A 19914-nucleotide genomic window follows, 5' to 3' on the forward strand; every position below is an offset into this window, starting at 1 on the left:
AAATGCAAAGTTGATTTCCACATTAAGGGAAATAACCAAAAGTGTAACTTTATTGACTTTCTTTACCTGTTAGTCAGACCCATTTTTCCCAATGTCATTATAGTGCTTTTCTTCTGATGGCTCTCAAAGTCATTATTATAATAAAGTTGAGATGATAAGAATATACTCAAAAGAACCAGTAATAGAGCAAAAAACATGTTGCAATGTTATTTAATTGAATGCACTCTGTCTTTAATTACTGCAAAATTCAAACAATCTAATCTTTTAATACAAATACTGACTTTAATGGCTTGCGAAATGTAAATATTCTTATGTAAATTTTAATCTGTTACAATCAAAAAAAGTTTCTTGTGTGCCAAATTGGCTTCTATCCAAACTGCAGTGCTTATTACTTTTTTTTATTATTGTTGGAGATATTCTCAACAATTAAATACCAAAAATACACATTCTAAGAATGTAACATTGCACTTCACAAAAACATAACAAGATGTTTTTTTGAAGTTGATTCTGAGAGATTACAGATGTAATTGTGAGCTGATTTTGAGACTTTTGAAATGACTTATTGTAGAAATTTAGAACAGATGAACAGAAACAAATACTGCAGCATAATACTAAATAATGTATAAGTATGGGTTATAAAAACAACAATTTGCCTTCAAACAAATACTCAAAATACTTAGAGAGGGAGACACAAAGTAACTACCTATCCATTTAACCATTTTCTGAGGTCACCTTCTCTTATATACTCTAAATTGCATAGAACCTGTTCAGTAAAAGTTCAAAATGTAGTAACAGATGAAAGACAATAGCCAGCTTAGGTTGGGGTCCTAGCATCACATTTAAACTCTATACGTAGAGTTATTGCAGGCGTAATTTTGTATTTGTAGGCATAATTACATCAGACATGTTTTATATTCTTTCTGTTATGACTTCCTGGCAGTAAGGAATTATCACAGTTGTAAGATTATGACCAGGAAATGATTTGCCTTTAGGGATAGTCAATAGTGAAGCAGGAGTCTGAGCATGCTAAAGACAGAGAAAAGAAGTAATGAAACCAAAATGAAACCAAATTCAAACTCAGAAACAATCCGAAGTAAAATGGGCCTAATACTAACTGGTTATCCTTTCCTTTACTACAAGGAGTACTATAACTTATAGTGTTAATAGCTTTTATAGGGTTTATAGTCTTTATGTCTTCATTCTAAAGATTTATAGCAAAACACAGGTTCTAACCCACAGTGAATATATGGATCCTTACTCATTTTATTGCCCTTTCATGTACCTTGCTGTTCTTAAAAGTACTGCATGTTATGGATGACAGTGTAGCTGCAGCAGGTTTGCTTCTTTAAAGGGTTTCCCTGCGGCCATCTCTGAAACTGCTCATTTGAATCATGTCTGCCAGCCCAGACTGCTTTTATTTCTACCCTTGACACTGCAAGGAGCTGGAAGTGATTATTGGGACAGCTGACCACTCAAAGGGAGAGCTAGGTAACTTCGCTGACCATAGTAGCAATGGGGGGTGTGAGGCAAGAAATAAGAACAGCAGCGCTAGGCACTTCTTTTATAATTCAGGACTGCTCTGTGTGCTGCAAGGAAATCTGCCCCTAAGATCCACAGGTCTTGCACTGGAATGGCAACGTGAAGATGTCTCACCACATCTAGATTTTGGATTAAGATTGCAGTGGTGACCACTGGCCCTTTAAGTGTAGATCAGTTAAACCACAGAATGCTCTTCTCAATATTTGGACCAAATGGTCTGTTGATCCAACCTTTCCTAAAGGTAAAGGAGAGAGAATTTACCAATTTCCAATGAGAGAGCCATTTCTGCAATGAGAATGAGAGAAAAGCTCTGTTTGACAGCAGTAAGAGAACATGAAAATAAAATATTTGTAACAAGAGCTTAATGTTAGTACTTGTAGACTAAAACAGATCATGGATAATGCATCAGTAATAGCAGATGCACACTTATAGTGTAACAATTGTGAGGGGTCTAAAATGTACAAAATAGCTTGTAATGCACATGCATTGGAGGATCACTTCCAGATTCATCCAAGGTACATGATACCACCCCGGGGAAAGAGGGGGCGCTATTGCTAAGTATCAAGAAGACGCTCACTGAAGGAAACTGATTCTGCTGCTTCTGGTCAGCACACCATAAAACCCAAATACACCGGAAGGAGTAGTCACTTGTTGATCTGGATAATCTGTAGCACAGGGCTCCAATAAACTAACAAGGAACATGAAAATGTCAAGAAGAGGTTATACCTTTGTTGTTTAATTCCCTTTGTTTTTCCCTGATTCTGCCATTGAGCAGACTTTTTGTTAATTAAGGTCTTTAGTTGTATTAAATAGGAACAACCAGGTTGGCACCACAACATTTTTTTTGAGTGCTCTTTCTGCCCGCATGACCATAATCCAAAAAAACAGAAATTTGGCAAGATGGTACATCTAGGGAAGTACGTGTCCACTAATAAAGGACATTTTGATATATCAATATTTAGGGGTAAACCTTTTGCCACAATAGAAAAATGAGTATCCCAAATATCTTACTAACATGATTTGACTGATTTGACTGAAATTTGGTGACTTTTCATAAAAAAGATAATTGGTTAACCCCTTTTTTTTAATTTGTCAATATAATAATCACATTTGGTGTGTACAGTCAGGTATGAAATGGAAGGAGAAAGGTCGACGAAGCCCAAGGAAGATGCAAGCACACTATAAAGCTCCAGTGATAAGAGAGTGAGATGTAGAAGTGGAAGTGGTGTTCTCTGATTCAAGACAAGCCTGGACTGATGCAACAATGTCAGGAGGATGAACAGGAGCTTCAGAGTCTTTGGCCCCTGATCTATTGCACCCAGGCACTGATCTTTTTCTTGATTATATACATAGTCAATAGCGGTGCACCCCTGAACTTTTTGTCCAACATAAACAAAATAGCCCCCAATCAATGTTACACTACTATATGAGTATGCACAAAAGCCCAATGAGACCCTCTTCCCCAGTCTGTTCTATGATTTTACATACATGTAAAACACTGTGTGACAATCACCAAGGGGACTAAAACCCTGATGGCTACAAATCTTACAAATGCTCTGGCCCGATGTTGGCAGTTTAAACTCAATAGGTACATCACAAGCTACTCCACTGTAATATACATTCACATCTAAGGACTTTGAAAGGGGACCCATCCTGCTCTCCAAAATTGATTATATTTACACGCTTACTTTGAAAAGAGATGCTCCACCCCTCCACTCTTCAAAATTCTTTACATTGGCATCTGCAGACTTTAAAGGGGATACCACATACAACTGATGAAAGCATGAAAAGAAATACTTGAGTGAATGAGGTAAACAAATGAAAATCATAAACATCTAATGATAATAATATATACTCAAATTTCACATTATTCCTACTGATTACTCATTTCAGTTCAAAACAATATGCTTTCTTGTAAAAACTGTGTTTTGCAATAACCAATCAATAAAAGCCAAGTCACTAGTAAAAGCAAAAATTGATCGTACTCATGGACAATTGTGCATAGCATGTTCAAGAGTTAGCAGCTCCAGTGACTTAACAATATTATCATTACTTATTATTTGACTGACGCCTTTTCCCAAGTGACTTACAATTGGTTACATTTCTTTTGTTTTTCCAAATGGAGCACAGGCAGATGAAGTGACTTCTTAATGGTCACACAGCATCAGAAGTAGATCCCATAGCCTCAGGGGTTGAAGTCCTAGGTCCAAAATCTTAGCTGCTCAGCTCTTGGTAAAAAAAAAATAATAATAACTTGTGACTCTTCCAGCTTCTACAGTGATTAAATCATGCCTTCCCTGGAAATTCCAATTTAATTACGGACCTACTTTCCAAAAAGACAGAGCTCCATCTTTAAAAAGCATTATTACCATTAAAAGCACAAAAAGTCTTTTCATTCTGTGGTAAACTCTTCACAACAGTGTTTCCCACCACCATAGCCACAAATATATGAATGGCACAGCACACAGTTTTTCTTCTTTCTCTTTCTCTCAGTCTTTGCCTCCTCTGCTCTAGTGCCCTTAAGAAGATGCCTTATATACTTATATATATTACATAGTTTACTGTCAAATAATGCAAAGAGTATGTGACACGTGTTTTGCCCTTATTTGGGCTCATCAGGTGTACACACTCCATTACACCCCTTGAGGGGATTGAACCTCGGATGTCAGCATCAGAGACAAAGTCCCTTTACGCTGTGCCACGGTGTGTGGTTCGTTTATTTGACAGCCTGGAGATCGGAGTAATTACATTCATAGCATTCTTAGTCTGAGTCTCGATCTGATTGTATGGGTGGCAACTGAGAGGGCCCGTGGCGGATGTTTGCAGACTGCAGACCAACCACATGCGTTACCTGGTAGGTAACCATCCATACAATCAGATCGAGACTCAGACTACGGATGCTATGAATGTACTTATATATATATTGTGGAATATGGCCGGCAGTTTATCCCGGCCAATACCCCCAAGCCGCCAGAGATGGAACCACCCCTGCAACATGGAGGGGCCCTGAATTCCAGCAGGGCATCATGGAACTTGGAGTCTTTCATCACAACCCTGCTGGATACCGTGGGGGCCGTCAGGGGACGCTGCAGGGAGGCTCAAGGACTTGTATTTTCCATATAACCCGGAAGTACATCCTAGTCACAGGGAGGAAATGATGTACTTTAGGGCAGAAGAAAAAGAGTTTTCACCCGACCTGGAAGTGTTATAAAGTCACATGGACTAAGGGACAGAAACACTTCCGGGTCAAGGACTATAAAGGATTCTGGAAAACCCCAGCGAACTGAGCCGAGTTGGGAGGAAGGGTGACTGAGCTGCTGGGAGTGGAGGATTGTTTAATTGTATTGATTGTTAATTGAGTATTGTGGAGTGGAGGGTGCTTTGTGCACTTATTATAATAATAAATATTAATCCTTGGACTTTTATCTGGTGTCTGACGAGTGGTCTGAGGGCTCAAGGGGACGACAGCACCCCCTATCTGTCACAGTGGCGTAGCCGGCAGGATACTCTGGCCGTCGGTTTGTCAGAGGACCTGGGAAAAAATTTCTGTGGACCCCAAGAAGACAGCGTCACGACACGCAGAAAAACCAAACAAATCGCCACAACCCAATTTACCAAATCCGTCATGGGGAAAAAGAAGCTTAAGCAGAGCAGCAGCCCAAGTGGAGGTCCTACATTCTTCATGGCTGGCGCTCTGGATGAGCTATGGAGCGGCTACACGGATCGGGAAAGGACTCCAGAGGAAGATAACTACAATGAGGTATGTGCCGGAAATCTAATCGATCATATCTTTAAAATAACTCATTTTGTCCCGTGCTCATACCTCGGAGAAGGTCATCCAGAGGCTCTGTGGGAAACAAGAGAAAATTTACGAACACAGTGGTGCCCTCTTGTTAGAGCAGATGAACAAAAGGAAGGACTTCCGCATGTCGGGTGCCGGCGAGGAACACGTGACCTACCCCGGGGGACTCTGGGAAGGAGAAGGTCCGTGTACCGCTGCAGACGATTTTGCCCACAAGGAGATGGACTTGGGCTTTCCGAAAGGGAAGGTGGAGGAGGGTGAAGTACCGCTCACCCCACAAAAAGGTAAGGAGGTCTGGGAAATGACTGGTCAGTCCGCCGATAAATTGAAACAGGCGGATCGCAGTCAGCCAAAGGCGGCACCGCGGGCCTCCAAGAAGAACTCCAATTCCCTGACGCCTGTGCGCAGCCCAATCGAGTACGTGCCAGGAGCGGGCGTGCTCATTGGCTCCCAGCCGAAAGGTAAGGCGAATTAAATAAAATGGACGTGTGCGAGCTGGAGAAATTAATCTAGCCCGTGAGCAGTTTTTTACAGGTTGTGCAGACAATCCAGAAGATCGTCGCAGACTTGGGAGCAGCGGCTGAAGAGCCTATTAAGAAGCTAAACGAGTACCTGCGGTGGTTTTCTCGGGAGCCTCCTGTATTAATTAATTCGGTGGTACAGGTAAGTGAAACCCGTACCGTAAAGAATAGAGGGACGCAGAGTGAAACGGGCCCGCAATTGATTAGTAGCGGGTGCCAATTCTCCACGAACCCTACAAATGACGTTGGTATAATGACCGAGTGGGCGGGGGAAGGATCGATCGAGTTGGAGCAGCTGAATAGTACTGTCTCTCGGAGCGATGCAGATCTGAAGATGCTGCCACCGGTCACTTATAAATTGAAGGGGATACAAACAGTAAAGGGGCTTTCTCATACCCATAGAGAGACCCAAACTGTGGACAAGCTCCAGATTAAAAAGGAGATCCCAAAAAAGAAACAGGGGTCTCCTGATAAAATAGAGAAGGGAGCTGAGAGCTCAGAGGCAGCTGTGGAACCCTCCTCAGCGGGAAAAGGGGCGGAGCCAGAGTTTCCAGACTGCTTCCAGTTCCGCAGAGGGAGAATAGCAGGAGGACGGAGGTACTGTTACGAATGCTGCCGGCCGGGCCACATTTGGCGAAATTGTCCTTGGACAACAGGGGATAAAGTGTCTCACTGTTATAATGTTCCCCCTAGGTTCTCCAGGGAATACTTTTTAGGAAATAGCCAAGGTCCGACCAGAAGCTCCTCCTGGAGGAAGACGTCCCTCGTGGGGTTGGACGCTTTGAACCTCGGTTCTTCGCTAAGGGGGGAGTATTGTGGAATATGGCCAGCAGTTTATCCCGGCCAATACCTCCAAGCCGCCAGATGGAGCCATCCCTGCAACATGGAGGGGACCTGAATTCCAGCAGGGCATCATGGAATTTGGAGTCTTTCATCACAACCCTGCTGGATACCGTGGGGGCCACCAGGGGACTCTGCAGGGAGGCTCAAGGACTTGTATTTTCCATATAACCTGGAAGTACGTCCTAGTCACAGGGACAGAGGAAATGACATACTTCCGGGCTGAAGAAAAAGAGTTTTCACCCAACCCGGAAGTGTTATAAAGTTACATGGACTAAGGGATAGAAACATTTCCGGGTCAAGGACTATAAAGGATTCTGGGAAACCCCAGTGAACTGAGCCAAGTTGGGAGGAAGGGTGACTGAGCTGCTGGGAGTGGTGGATTGTATAATTGTATTGATTGTTAATTGAATATTGTTGAGTGGAGGGTGCTTTGTGCACTTATTATAATAATAAATATTAATTCTTGGACTTTTATCTGGTGTCTGACGAGTGGTCTGAAGGTTCAAGGGGACGACAGCACCCCCTATCTGTCACAATATATATATAGTAACAAGGCACTATATAAGCGCCTGACCCAACACAGATTGGACATGGGATGCACGTATAAAATTAAATAAACTTTTATGTTCTTTAGCTGGAGAGCACGTCTTTCCCGTATCCCCCAGCCACAACACAGTCCCAAACAACACACAAATGTGAATCACCATACTCCTCTCTTCTACCACCACTCCTCCCAGGCCACCTTGTCCTCCTCCACCTGACTCTGGCTGTTGACTGGTGGTTGCTGGCTCCTTTTATGGCCCACCTGGAAGTGCTCCAGGTGCTTGATCACCTGTTTCCAGCTGCACTCCCGGGAGGGGCTGAAGAGTCATCCAATTGGGCTCAGAAGCCCATGCAGCGCCCCCTGGCGGCCACCCCAGATCCCAACAGGGCTGTGGAGAACTCCATTTCCCATGGAGCCCTGCGGGAAGCTGAGGCACCACCGTCAGCCAGGGAGGCTGCCACCAAGCGTCCCGGTAGAGGTATTGAACAGCCCATGGTTGCTCCCCTGGAACATACATTGAAGGGACGTCCCAGCCGGGCATTGGACCCGGCCATCCGCCACAATATACTGTATATGTGAAGACTGTTCACATGTATACTGTTTATCTGTATATATCTAGGACATACAGGACTGGACTGACTTTGCCCACCTCTGGTATATACATATATTGTTGGTAGTTGGGATTTCCAGAAGATACCATTTTTTAAAAAAATATAATGTATTGGTAAGGTATGTTCACAGAACTGCAAACAAAGCTGCCAATGGCTGCAGAGTTAGAGAGAAAGTACTTTACTGATCAACATAAGAACTCAAGGATTGTAGTAATACAGTAAAAGTTTAAAATAATGAAAAGTTGAGCAATCTGTCACTGTTGAATGTGCTATTGGAAAACAAATTAAACATATGTTTGTAGGAAATTTAAATTCATAAGTTATCGTGAAAGTTTTAAGCACAGTCTGGGAGATATATTGATGTGAAGATTTGTTTAAAGAAAAGAAGAAAAAGAAAACAAGTTTTCTTTACAACAAAATAAGCTGCAACAGGCTTATGGCAGTAATTGTTTCAGTTGACCGTAAACTCATCTACAGCATGCGTGGCAATCAACAGTAAAACAATTTACTGGATGCTCATCCTTGCAAGCTGTTCTGCCGACAAGGTATGACTATTGATTGTAGTCACTGAGATTGTTTTTAGTTCATTCTGGTTGTTAAGTTGCCCAGAAATTCCAATTCTGTTTATTGTAACAATGTGGTCAAAAGTTTGCAGGACACATTGAGAAGCAGAGCTCCACGAACGGCTTCAGTAAAACACATTTTCTGTTAGTCCTCCACCTCTGCTAACTACTAGCTATTACTGTGTAGCAGTAAAAAATGTTTACAGTATATTACTTCCAATAATTCAATATTGTTTTTAAAAGCCAACAATTCAAGACCTGTTACTTGATCTGTAATGTCTTAAACAGTAGACTATTTAATTTCACTAACCAAGAAACTGTTATAATAGTTTCTTAATGCCAGTATTAATAATATTTTTTTGGGGAAAGGACACAGATGGATACAGTGGTAATGCAGAAGCAGCTGCACTTCTCTTTATTTCTTTTTGCTTTTTATTAGTGAATAGCAGATCCTCTGTGTTATGTACAGAAAACCCTTAAAGATATATGATAGGTACACTTGCCTTTTTATTTGTTGAGCTCCCATTTCTCCTTCTAATATCTTTAATTCATGCCTTAACTGAACATGGTATCAAAAGTGCAGCACAGGGCTGCTGTCATAAACCAGCTGCCATGAATCCCATAGTTAAACATTAGCTGCTGCTGAATCACTACTCCAAATAGCTTGTTCTGTTGTTATCCAAAAACTGGGGACATCTCTACCTTAAGCTGGAATTGCTGTTGTGTTCCCGAACAATTCTCATGTTGTAAAAATATTTTACCAAAGGACCAATGATTTGGGTCAAAGTCCAAAAGAGTGGTCAGGAAGCAGGCAAGAGTCAATACACAGAAACCTGAACACTAGAAACCAATCCTAAGATTTTAAACAAAATTCAAAATAAGAGAGCCTGAAACCAGAAACCTACATGAAATGTCTCTTTTTTTTTGCAATCACCTTTTAACTTCCACTACACTAGATCATTCCTTTGTCAAAAGAATTGTGTGAACTACCATATTTTATAGTGAAAGGTTGATGACATCATGTAACTGCCAGATGACATGCTGCTGAACAAAATTGGAGAATCAAGGACTGGAAAATGAAGGAACAGATCTCAAGATTAACTTCTTAAAAGAAGAAAGCAGAACTGAAGTCAGGGGAGCTGTCAAAAGTTCAGAATACCAGGAAGTTAAAAATAAAGCCAATCGTCAAAAATCCCAAATAGTTTTCCCAGTATGGATTTAATAACTGTTTTTACTTGTACCCTAAAAATTAGCAGAAACTTATGAATACATTTAAATACAAAACACACATGCATTTATTGTGGTGTATTTGTTTCTTTAAAGGTAATGTCTTTTTTGTATGGACATATATGTAATCCGTGTGTAATACATGAGCCAAGCCCTTTAATATTATTACCTAGAGTACTGTGTAGTTGCTGCTAACAAAAAGAAGTGAAGGAGCAACGATATTGAGAAAAACTAATTAAGAATAAATTCATACATTAAAAAATTCATAACATACATCACTATAGCAATGGGTGCCTGTACATGGAAAACAATGTACAGATGGTGTTGTCCATTAAACAAAAGGGCAGTGCAAAAGCATCACAAAGCTAATGACAAAAATAAACAATATTTAAAAGAATAGAAATTACATCACCAAAATATAGGAACAAAACAATGATGGTAATTACAGAGTCCTTAACATATATGCAAGCTAATTATCCCAGAACTCTTTAATGATAAAGCACTCTGAAACGTTTGTGTATTTTCCCCAGGAATTAAACAATTGTATATAACTACAGTAAAGATGTTGAAATTGTTGAGAACTGCTAGACTTAGTTTTAAATGTAGATGTTGGACACTCTCACACCCAACATGGACATTGATAAAGGTATTATTGATAAACTCACTTGTTGCTTATCTGATTTTCCATCACAGTATCAAGGTGACCAGAGTGTGTTGTGACCCCGCCACTAACCTTGGTGGATCCATGTACTCATAGGCCTTTTACAATGCCACTTTCTTGCTATCAGCATGAACCAGCAGGAACAAGGAATCACTAGTACAGTCAATTTTTAGTTTTTCTTTTGCCCATTAGTTGAAATTTGTCACGATAATTAATATCATACACATACAATAACAAGATATGACCGTGCTTTCAAATACGCCTCTTCTAGCACCACAGTTGTACTCAGCTGTTAATTGATTAACTAAAGTCCATGATTTACTTTGTACAAATTATGATAGACTCCTTTGATCCATTTAATCAACAGCTTGTTATCAGTAATAGGGCTGCTTTTGACTGGATGTTTTTAGGTTAATGACCCATAACTAATACAACCATGATACCCATTCTTGTGCCTGCTACTTAAATCTTTAATGCTGACCACTCTCTCTCTCTCTGAATGCTGCATACAAGCTCAGTATTTCTGTACCTACCTCACCACTCTAGATTACCTTGACCACACATATAATGCTGTCAGCAGCTGAACAGTCAAATACATGTCAAGAATAAAAGCACTTTGAAAATGTGCTCACTCTGTGTAAATAAACTGGAGGTTCCCCAAATGATTGATCACAAAGGTAATGACAGCTAGACCAGTGGATTGACTCTCCCATTTTAGTAGAGCACATGAGAACATAGACTGAGGTCTCTACTATAGACCAGTTTGAGTGTGTACTTGGAGGAATGACAGGACTGGTATAACACCCAAATGCATTCACCAGTCTGAACCCTCAGGAATATCTGTTATTAGGTCAGGAATATTTGTTATTAGTGTTGTGTGAAGCGATTCAAATAAAATTGAATTTGCAGTGAAACTTTGAGTTTGGAAAACAACATTTGTTTCACTGCAAATTAAATTCCTGCCATTAGCACATGTATTTTCATCTCATCTGTAGCCTTTTTGTCCATGTGCAAAAGTATATTACAATTTCTTCTGGTACACAGCATGGAGAATGTGGCACTGCTAAAATCAATCAGCTTAGGTATGTGGCTGCCTGTGAGCCGCCTTAAGGATCCTGGCTTGGGTCAGTTTATGGAGTTTTGGGGAATAAGTCCAGATACTGTTATCTCTGTCCTCAAATAAGAAGTGTGATGCAGAGCTGGCAGCATGAATTTGCAGGCACATGCACAAGGCACATGAAAATGCATGGAAAGAGTCATGAGAGATCAGGAGGTACTGGAAGGTGGCCAGGGAAGCAGACTGTGGTTTCAGCTGTGGAATGGCCTTTAGGGAGCAACTGTAGAATTAGGCATTTTTAAATGAATTTTTTGGTGTATTTTGGAGTTTTAACATATGATGATTTCATCTCTGTTGTTTATTTTACATTTGGGATTGACTTGACAAAGTATCTTTTATGACCCTTTTTCATGTGGTGTGAAAAGGAGTCATAAAAATGGTAAGAGGGGTGTGAGGCCTCCAATAAGAGCCGCCAAGCTAAGTGCTTTCTAATAGTCACAGAATATACAAAAATGCCCTACAAAAGAGAGGGTACTCTTACAAACTCTGGCTTTTTGAGACCACCCAAACAAAGTGTCTTCCATCCATCCATTATCCAACCTGCTATATCCTAACTACAGGGTCACGGGGGTCTGCTGGAGCCAATCCCAGCCAAAACAGGGCACAAGGCAGGAAACAAACCCTGGGCAGGGCACCAGCCCACTGCAGCAAAGTGTCTTTATAAATGAAAAATCTATTCAGAAAAAGAATAAAAATATTCAAAAGGGAATATATAGAATTTGTAAATGATCTGCCCTAAACAGCAAACTGCACAATTCAATAAAAAGCAAACTACACAACCCAAAAAGCAGAATCCAAAAAAAAACAGGCAAAAATCCACAAAAAAACAGAAAATCAAAAGTAAATCAAATACTTATAAAACAATACTCTGTGATCCATGGCTGAAACCTTCTCTCTGTCCTAAGTAAAAAGGCAGAGGGAGGACCCAGCAGCAGTAACATCAGGGTGACCTCGCCTCTTGGGTTTCCATTCACTAAACACAAGGATTGGAGGAGTATTTACAATAAATAGCATAACAATATCAACAATAATACAAAAACATATGAAAAATACTTCAAACACAACAACAAAAAGAAACTAAACACAAGCCAGGGAATAAACTCTGGCTGTAATGCAACAGCCTCTGTCTTTGTTTAGCATTGCATGGTATTTTACTGCTCACAATAATCCTGGGCACTTCAACGTGTCCGTAACAGCAATATTTATTTGCTTAAAGTACAAAAAATAAAAAAAATAAACAAATCTACAAAATTGTGTGAAAAAACAGGGAAATTTAGGCATATATTTGTGTCTTCTTTCCAGGCAAGTAGAGTAGGCTGATTGACACAGACGTAAGTTGGCACACGAGTCAATGTCACCTATGATGGACTGTTGCCCTGCCCAGTATTTGTTACTGCCTTGTTCCTGATGAGTTTGAGACCTTGAACTGGTTAAGAATGTTCAGCTCAATAATAAAAATTTTGAACTGCAAGCAATGAGATAGGTAAAAGAAAATAATTGCAGTATGCAATGATACTGTACGTATACGATATGCAAAAATCAGAGTGCCTTCAAATTATTCATGCAGAGAACTACAGACACATGAATTACTAAGTAGTGTGGCAGAGAGTAGGTTATTTTAGAGAAATAAATGCCTTGTTTTCTTCAAAATTACTCTAATGGTTTAACCGAAGAAATATTAAAAGCAGAACAAGTGTTAGTTTGACAAACTATTAAGCCAAAGGTAACAGAGGAAGGGGACAATTAATCATTTTTAAATTGATGCTAAAAGATTTTCAAAGTATTTTTGGTGCTGAAAGACATTTGAACTTACCCAGTAGAAGGAGCCATGATGCATCCTCCTTTATCTGGAGTTGCCCGGCAGCTGCATCCTCTTTCAGGGGTGTCATGGTTCATACCAAAGTTGTGTCCCAATTCATGTGCAAGTGTTACTGCTGCACCTAGAGGATTATCTGAGTGATCCTACAAAAGAAAAAGCCTGTGGAATCAGAAATTTTCCATGACGTAAGGTTTCTGTTTATATAAATACATACTGTATATAAGCCTTTTCTCAGAAAACATATGATTGTTATCATTATTCCTAATTTTCTTTTTATTGTTATTCTCTAGTGTGTAAATGTGTGTTTGTTCCATGCTAGAGTTACAGTATCACTGCTAGCTTCCAAAGAAGTATACTGTATGTTGTCTTGATTTACTTATCAATTTGCAAATAACGCTGGTGGTAAACATCTTTATTCCATCTGCTGTCATTCAAGAGAGTGTTACAAGGGAGATTGCAGGAACAAATCTGGGATTGAGTACCATTTTATTTCACTGCTCTCTTTCTATATATTTATACCTACATTTTACTTGAGAACTTGTCACAGTGCTCTGTGATGGAACTCAGTGAAGGGCACTATACAAAAATAAACTGAATTGAAATCAACTTTCACTCAAACTTTACAGAGACACACAGACTAGTTTAGGAATTGAACCCAGGCTTCCAAAACCATGAAGCAACTCAACTGTCTATTATGCTACTGTCCTAATAAATATGAGGTTTAAAAGTAGTCCATGTTTTAAAAGAGTATATGTTCCTTTGGCCGGACTGTTATATTTCTAATATTTTTCAGAATATTATGTATGCCGGTGTTATGTTGGTGTATCCCTTAAACTTTGCGATTCCATTCTATGTGTTTTACTTTACTGGACTGCCAGTTTCCTCCCTCCCCTTCTTGCATGTTTCACTAATTTAGAATTGTAACACAGTTCACTCCATCTGCCACTGTGCCCCCTCTATTGCCACAAGGACTGCCCACCTTACACTCATTACTGCCTTGTGTCTTTGAATTGACCGTCCTTCACTACAAACCAGATTGTTAGAGAACTGACGAGTATCTGACCACGCAAAGCTGCCAAAGCGTGCCTGAGGTGGGCGCAGAGCATGGATTGAGGATATCTGTCATATTTTCCAACTGCATTTGCCTGCTAGTTTCACAGTGTAGTAGAAGATGCTGTTATCTAAATGCAGCACAAAGTTATCCTCCACTTGTACAAAGAAGGAAGTACTGTGAAGATTGTGTGTTTTTTTATTTCCTCAGTGTATCTAACACCATATAGCCTCTGTTGTTGGAGAAAGGCTATGATTGATGCAGGTAGATGCATCCCTGTTATCCTGAATTATAGATTACCTGACTGGCAGACTATGGTCATACTGTATATAGCACACAGAACCTGCAGGGGAAAGTATTCACTTTATCTTCATCTTTTCGGTCCAATGCTGACTGATGTGATTGTTTAGAAGTACAGCATTAGTGGGGTGTATCAGGAAGGACAGGGCAGACATTGTCGAACAATACAACCAAAATCTACTGCAGTTCAGCATTGAAAAGAAAAAGGAGATGGTGGTGGAATTCTGGGTGGCACAGTGGTAGCGCTGCTGCCTCGCAGTTAGGAGACCCGAGTTTGCGTGTTCTCCCCGTGTCTGCGTGGGTTTCCTCCGGGTACTCCAGTTTCCTCCCACAGTGCAAAGACATGCAGGTTAGGTGCATTGGCAATTCTAAATTGTCCCTAGTGTGTGCTTGGTGTGTGGGTGTGTGTGTGTGCCCGTGCTCTGCGGTGGGCTGACGCCCTGCCCATGGTTTGCTTCCTGCCTTGTGCCCTGTGTTGGTTGGGATCAACTCCAGCAGACCTACCTGACCCTGTGTTAGGATATAGCAGGTTGGATAATGGATGGATGGATGGTGGAATTCTGGAGTTCCTCTATCTTTTATTACAATTGATGAAGAGACGGTGGAGATGGTGAGAAGCTATAATTAGCTGGGAACCTATCTAAACAAAAGGCTGGAGTGGACTATCAACACTGAAACTCTGCTCAATAAGAGTCAGATTTGTCTCTATATTTTGATCAATCTGATGTAGAAAGTGCAATTTTTTATATGGTAGTTTGACAAGGCATTGTTTTCACTGCAGACAGGGCCAATAAAAAATAAGATGATAAGTAACGCTGGAACTATATTGGGTTGTTCATTTTAGACTCTCTAGATAACAGCAGTTTCAAAAAAGACACTTACAAAAACAGGCATCATGGATAATAACACTCACCCTCTGAACACCATTCTGGTTAAACAGATGAGCACCTTCAACAACAGGCTAATCTACTGTAAGAGTGCTACTGGAGACAACGTTAAATAAGGTCACCTGTGTCTGCTGCTAGTATATTCTATAATGAGTTCCTTTAGTGTTGGTATGTTGTAGATCTCTGACTCTCTGCAGCTTATTGAGCTGTTGTTGCATTTTACTTTCACCTCAATTTTTGTTTTTACAATGGTCTCTGTTATGTGATTACTGCTGCTACCTTTGCAATTTCATTTGAGATTAATACAGTATCTATCTATCTATCTATCTATCTATCTATCTATCTATCTATCTATCTATCTATCTATCTATCTATCTATCTATCTATCTATCTATCTATCTATCTATCTATCTATCTATCTATCTATCTATCTATCTATCTATCTATGAGGTAAGATAGCAGAGGAGGTTACTTGCTATGAGAATCTGTCATTGGAGCTGTACATTGGCTTGGGTTGTAAATTCACACCTGTTTGCCTTAACTTCCCATATTCATATACTCACTTCCTCCATTCATTTACAATATGGACTTTTTACAGCATTATACTTGAAAACTGACACATTCCATAAAGGAATGTGTATGTAATATGTAATTCCAACAATCTTCCATACATTCATATATCTTTGAAATGTCTAGCTTTGAACAGTGGTAAATATCCTTCACATTCAACAACATACATTGCTTGCAAGCAAATGGCAAGAACTCAATAAACGTTACAGGTATATATTTAGTTTTAATCATATTATGGTTTAATAAGTTTAGTGCAAATGTTTTAACATAGGCAGACTGGTAGCGCAGAGCTAGCATTCCTGACTCATGGCACCATAGTCTGCATGGGGTTTGTACGTTCTCCCTGTACTTGTCACCTGATTTCATACAACTTGTGTGCTTAACCTCTCCATCATCATGTGTGCCTGATGTTACGGGCAGCAACTGGCAAAATCTTTGAATACTGGAAATACATCAGGAATAATTCTCAGCTAACAAAAAACATTTAGTCCTTCATGTGCTGTGAGGTAAATAGCTTCAATCTCCATTTTCAATCTGTAACATGAGCCTCTGAGCATTTGAGGTATGAACACTAGCTAATGTGCCACCAGGTCACACTGTATCAAAATATCTGTTTTAAATAAATGGATTAAATCTAAACAGATACTTTATTTATATGTTTCCGTTAATGTGTTTCACATAGCACACTCTTTTCTGCTTGGCTGTGCGATTGTGCCCTGCAAAGGGCCGATGTACTGTCCACCACATTTGCTTCTTGCTCTTCACCTAATCCTGTTGTGATAATCACTGACTCCCATGTTACCATAAACAACAGATTAAATTTATCCCTCAGTATATGCAGGACTAAATGTATATTTATGACTTTTGTTCAGTTCTTGTCACTTGAATGTGTACTATGCATGTCCTTATTCTGCCCCTCACTATCACAAGATGTCTGGATAACTCAATAATTATTGTTAAATAACACAATACTTTTGTAAAATAACACAATTCTTTTGTGAAATACCGCAACACATACTAGATAGTTTCTAATAGTTTCAAAGGCCCTGATATGTAAAATTACATAAACCCTGCCTCTTGTGCAGCTATACATGAATGTAGCTCTTGTGGGACCGGCCGCTTCACTCTACCCATTTCGCCTAATGGAGGGGTATTGTGATGGATGGTGCACATAGGCGTCCTGGCTGGGATGGGGCAAGGTTTCTTACCTGAACATGAGGCCAACCTTTCAAAGGCACAAGAAAGAGGATAAAAATTATCCTGCCTCAGCCAGAAATTGTCCTGCCTCAGCCAGAACACAGGCAGAAGATGACAGCGTGGCACTGGGTACACTGACATCTTGGTAGGGTTGGACTGAAGAATGATACCCAGCCGGGAGGCCAGTGTGGTGAAAGGACAGGGAGAGACAACCTGACACAGCTACATGCTCCCCCAACATGCTAGGTGGCAACCTCCCTAGCGACACAACCTGTGTGGAAACCCACAAGACATGCTGGGAACTGTAGTCCTATAGGGGAGTCTTGTCGGTTTCCATGGGTGCCACCAGCGGGTGCTGCAGAGGTCCCTACTTCCAACTTTCTGAGCCTTCAGTTGGACACGGATGTGCTTCCATCAGGCTATGCCCTTGCACCAGAAGAACTCCCAGGTCCAAAATAACAGAAGCCGGTCAACATCATCCAGGCAAGCTGGAGTAGAGAGGCAAAGGTCTTCTGGAGGAGGAGAAGGGGAAGCGGAAGAGGATTGTGTCTGTGTTTATAATTACAAGAAGCCTTTTGTAAGGTATTTGTACAAATTAACCTTTTATTTAAACCCGGGACTTACGTTGTGGTGGTTGTGTCTGAGGTTTGGGGTGCTGCAATGCCCCCTACTAGTCACAGCAGTTTATCTCGCAGAAAAAGATCTAATTTTCTTGTTGGGAAACTAAAATATTTTTAAATTATTGCTTCAGGTAATCAACTAGTCACTGATCATGAAACTGCTGTGCCCAGTGCATGGTGCTGCCTTATATTCTTGATTTGGAGGATAATTTTAAAAAGCATTAAAATGTAAGGAACTTTATCTATCCACTAATTGTGTTAAATGTTCTTTCTTAGTTAAATTATGAGAGTTAACATAATATAAAAATAAATAAAAATGATAACTTAGAAAACCCTTTTATTTTCAGGTTCCTTATTATAGCTTATTACAACTGCTTTGGCTCTTATATGAACTTCTGGAGATTTTTTTCTGATTCTGTACATTTCTCACAAAGTTAGATTTAGTCAGATATAAATTAAAGGTTTATGGGTCTATATGGATTTGACAGCAGATATAATGTGCATTGTAACCACATATTGTTGCCTAGTAATCTAGTAATACTTCACTTTAGTAAACTGTCAGCTTTGAGCACAAGGAATTACAAAGAAAAAAATGCAATCTTAACAGCAGATGCAAGTGCCCGTTTTTAACATCTTGCATTGACAATAGTTATTTAAAAATCATTCTTCAAATTCTTGGGAACCCACAAGTCAGAGAACCTTTCCTGGTCAGAGAACACCACAGCAATGTTCAAAAAAGCACAACAGGATCAACTTGTAGCAAAAACTATTGGTGGGTTTGTACTATTCAACCATCAAGAACATCCTGGCACACCGTATCATAGTATGGTATGCTGGATGCACAGGAATAGATAAGAAGGCTCTCCAGCGAGTCATCAACACAGCTCAAAAAATCACAGGCTGCCTGCTGTCTGTCCTCCCTGGAAGACATTGCCCGCTCCCGCTATCTCACCAGAGCCACAAATATTATTAAGGATCCTTCACACCCTGGTCACCATCTGTTTGAACTGTTGACCTCTGGTCGGCATTATAGATCTTTGAAAGTACGGATTGATAGATTCAGAAACTGTTTCTTTCCAATGTCCATAAATAAATTGAACAAAAATAAGCAAATTAAGGTGGTTTAAATAGTTTTTTTTTAGTCAGTGCTGGGAAACAGACTCATACATACTGCTGCTGCTCTCATATAGCTACTCCCCAGTGGAATGGTACTATTTTACTGTATTACTACTGGTTGTTATTTTATCTCATTTCCTTTTAACTGTATTTTTTTCCTGCTTGTATTATGTTTTGTAGCATTGCTTGTGTTTCATGAAAAGTAGTATCATTTTTGCTTTTTGTACCCAACTGGACAGGCACTCGCAATTTAGTTGTAATTATTTTACAATGACAATACAGGCTTTCAATTAAAAAAAAAAATCTTCCTTGTTAAGTAGGGCAGAACCTTATCCTGAAATTAGTGTGGATAATGCCAGGCCTGGTAGAGGACAGCAGGGTCACTAGATTGTTCACATACAAAAGTATTCAGAGCACCTGTCCATTGGATATGACATATTCACCAAAGATATGAGATTTGTAATGTATACATTGATAGGAAATTTTGTTCTATACCATTAGAAAGAGGTTTAATGAAAGAAGAAATAAATACTCTAACAAGGAAGACTTTAGAACACTTGCATATTTGGTTTCACCATGACCATCTCCATTCACAGCTGAGCTGTCCAGGTCACGGTGGGACTCTGCCCCTAACTCTGTTCCATTTTATTTTCATTATTATTTTCTTTCTCAAAGTTAATTGTTTCTACCAGTTTGCATTTAGTGTTAATTAGTTTCTTTCAGATTTGTATTATTTTCCATTGTCTTCTTTTTGTTTTAATAAATTGCTTTGTAATGGTATAAAATATGTAATTATTGTCATGTATCAAGATACTGTAAGCCTTGGGTAAAGGTAACAGTCAAATATACACAAACAGCAAATATTTACACACTGTCCTTAAATTTACTTGTATTGTTTTATTTCATTAAGAATTCTGAGGACATTT

The 19914-nt window shown here is 39.8% G+C and overlaps 1 protein-coding gene across 1 annotated transcript in view; it reads right to left on the minus strand.

Moving 5' to 3' along the window:
* The window catches only part of LOC114646896 (disintegrin and metalloproteinase domain-containing protein 12), a 604012-nt gene that overhangs the window by 118764 nt on the left and 465334 nt on the right, over positions 1 to 19914 (minus strand). The window contains 1 exon segment of the mRNA XM_028795286.2: positions 13242 to 13390. Coding sequence (XP_028651119.2) covers positions 13242 to 13390 — 149 coding nt within the window.

The sequence above is a fragment of the Erpetoichthys calabaricus genome, chromosome 2, assembly GCF_900747795.2.
Source record: "Erpetoichthys calabaricus chromosome 2, fErpCal1.3, whole genome shotgun sequence".
NCBI lineage: Eukaryota > Metazoa > Chordata > Cladistia > Polypteriformes > Polypteridae > Erpetoichthys > Erpetoichthys calabaricus.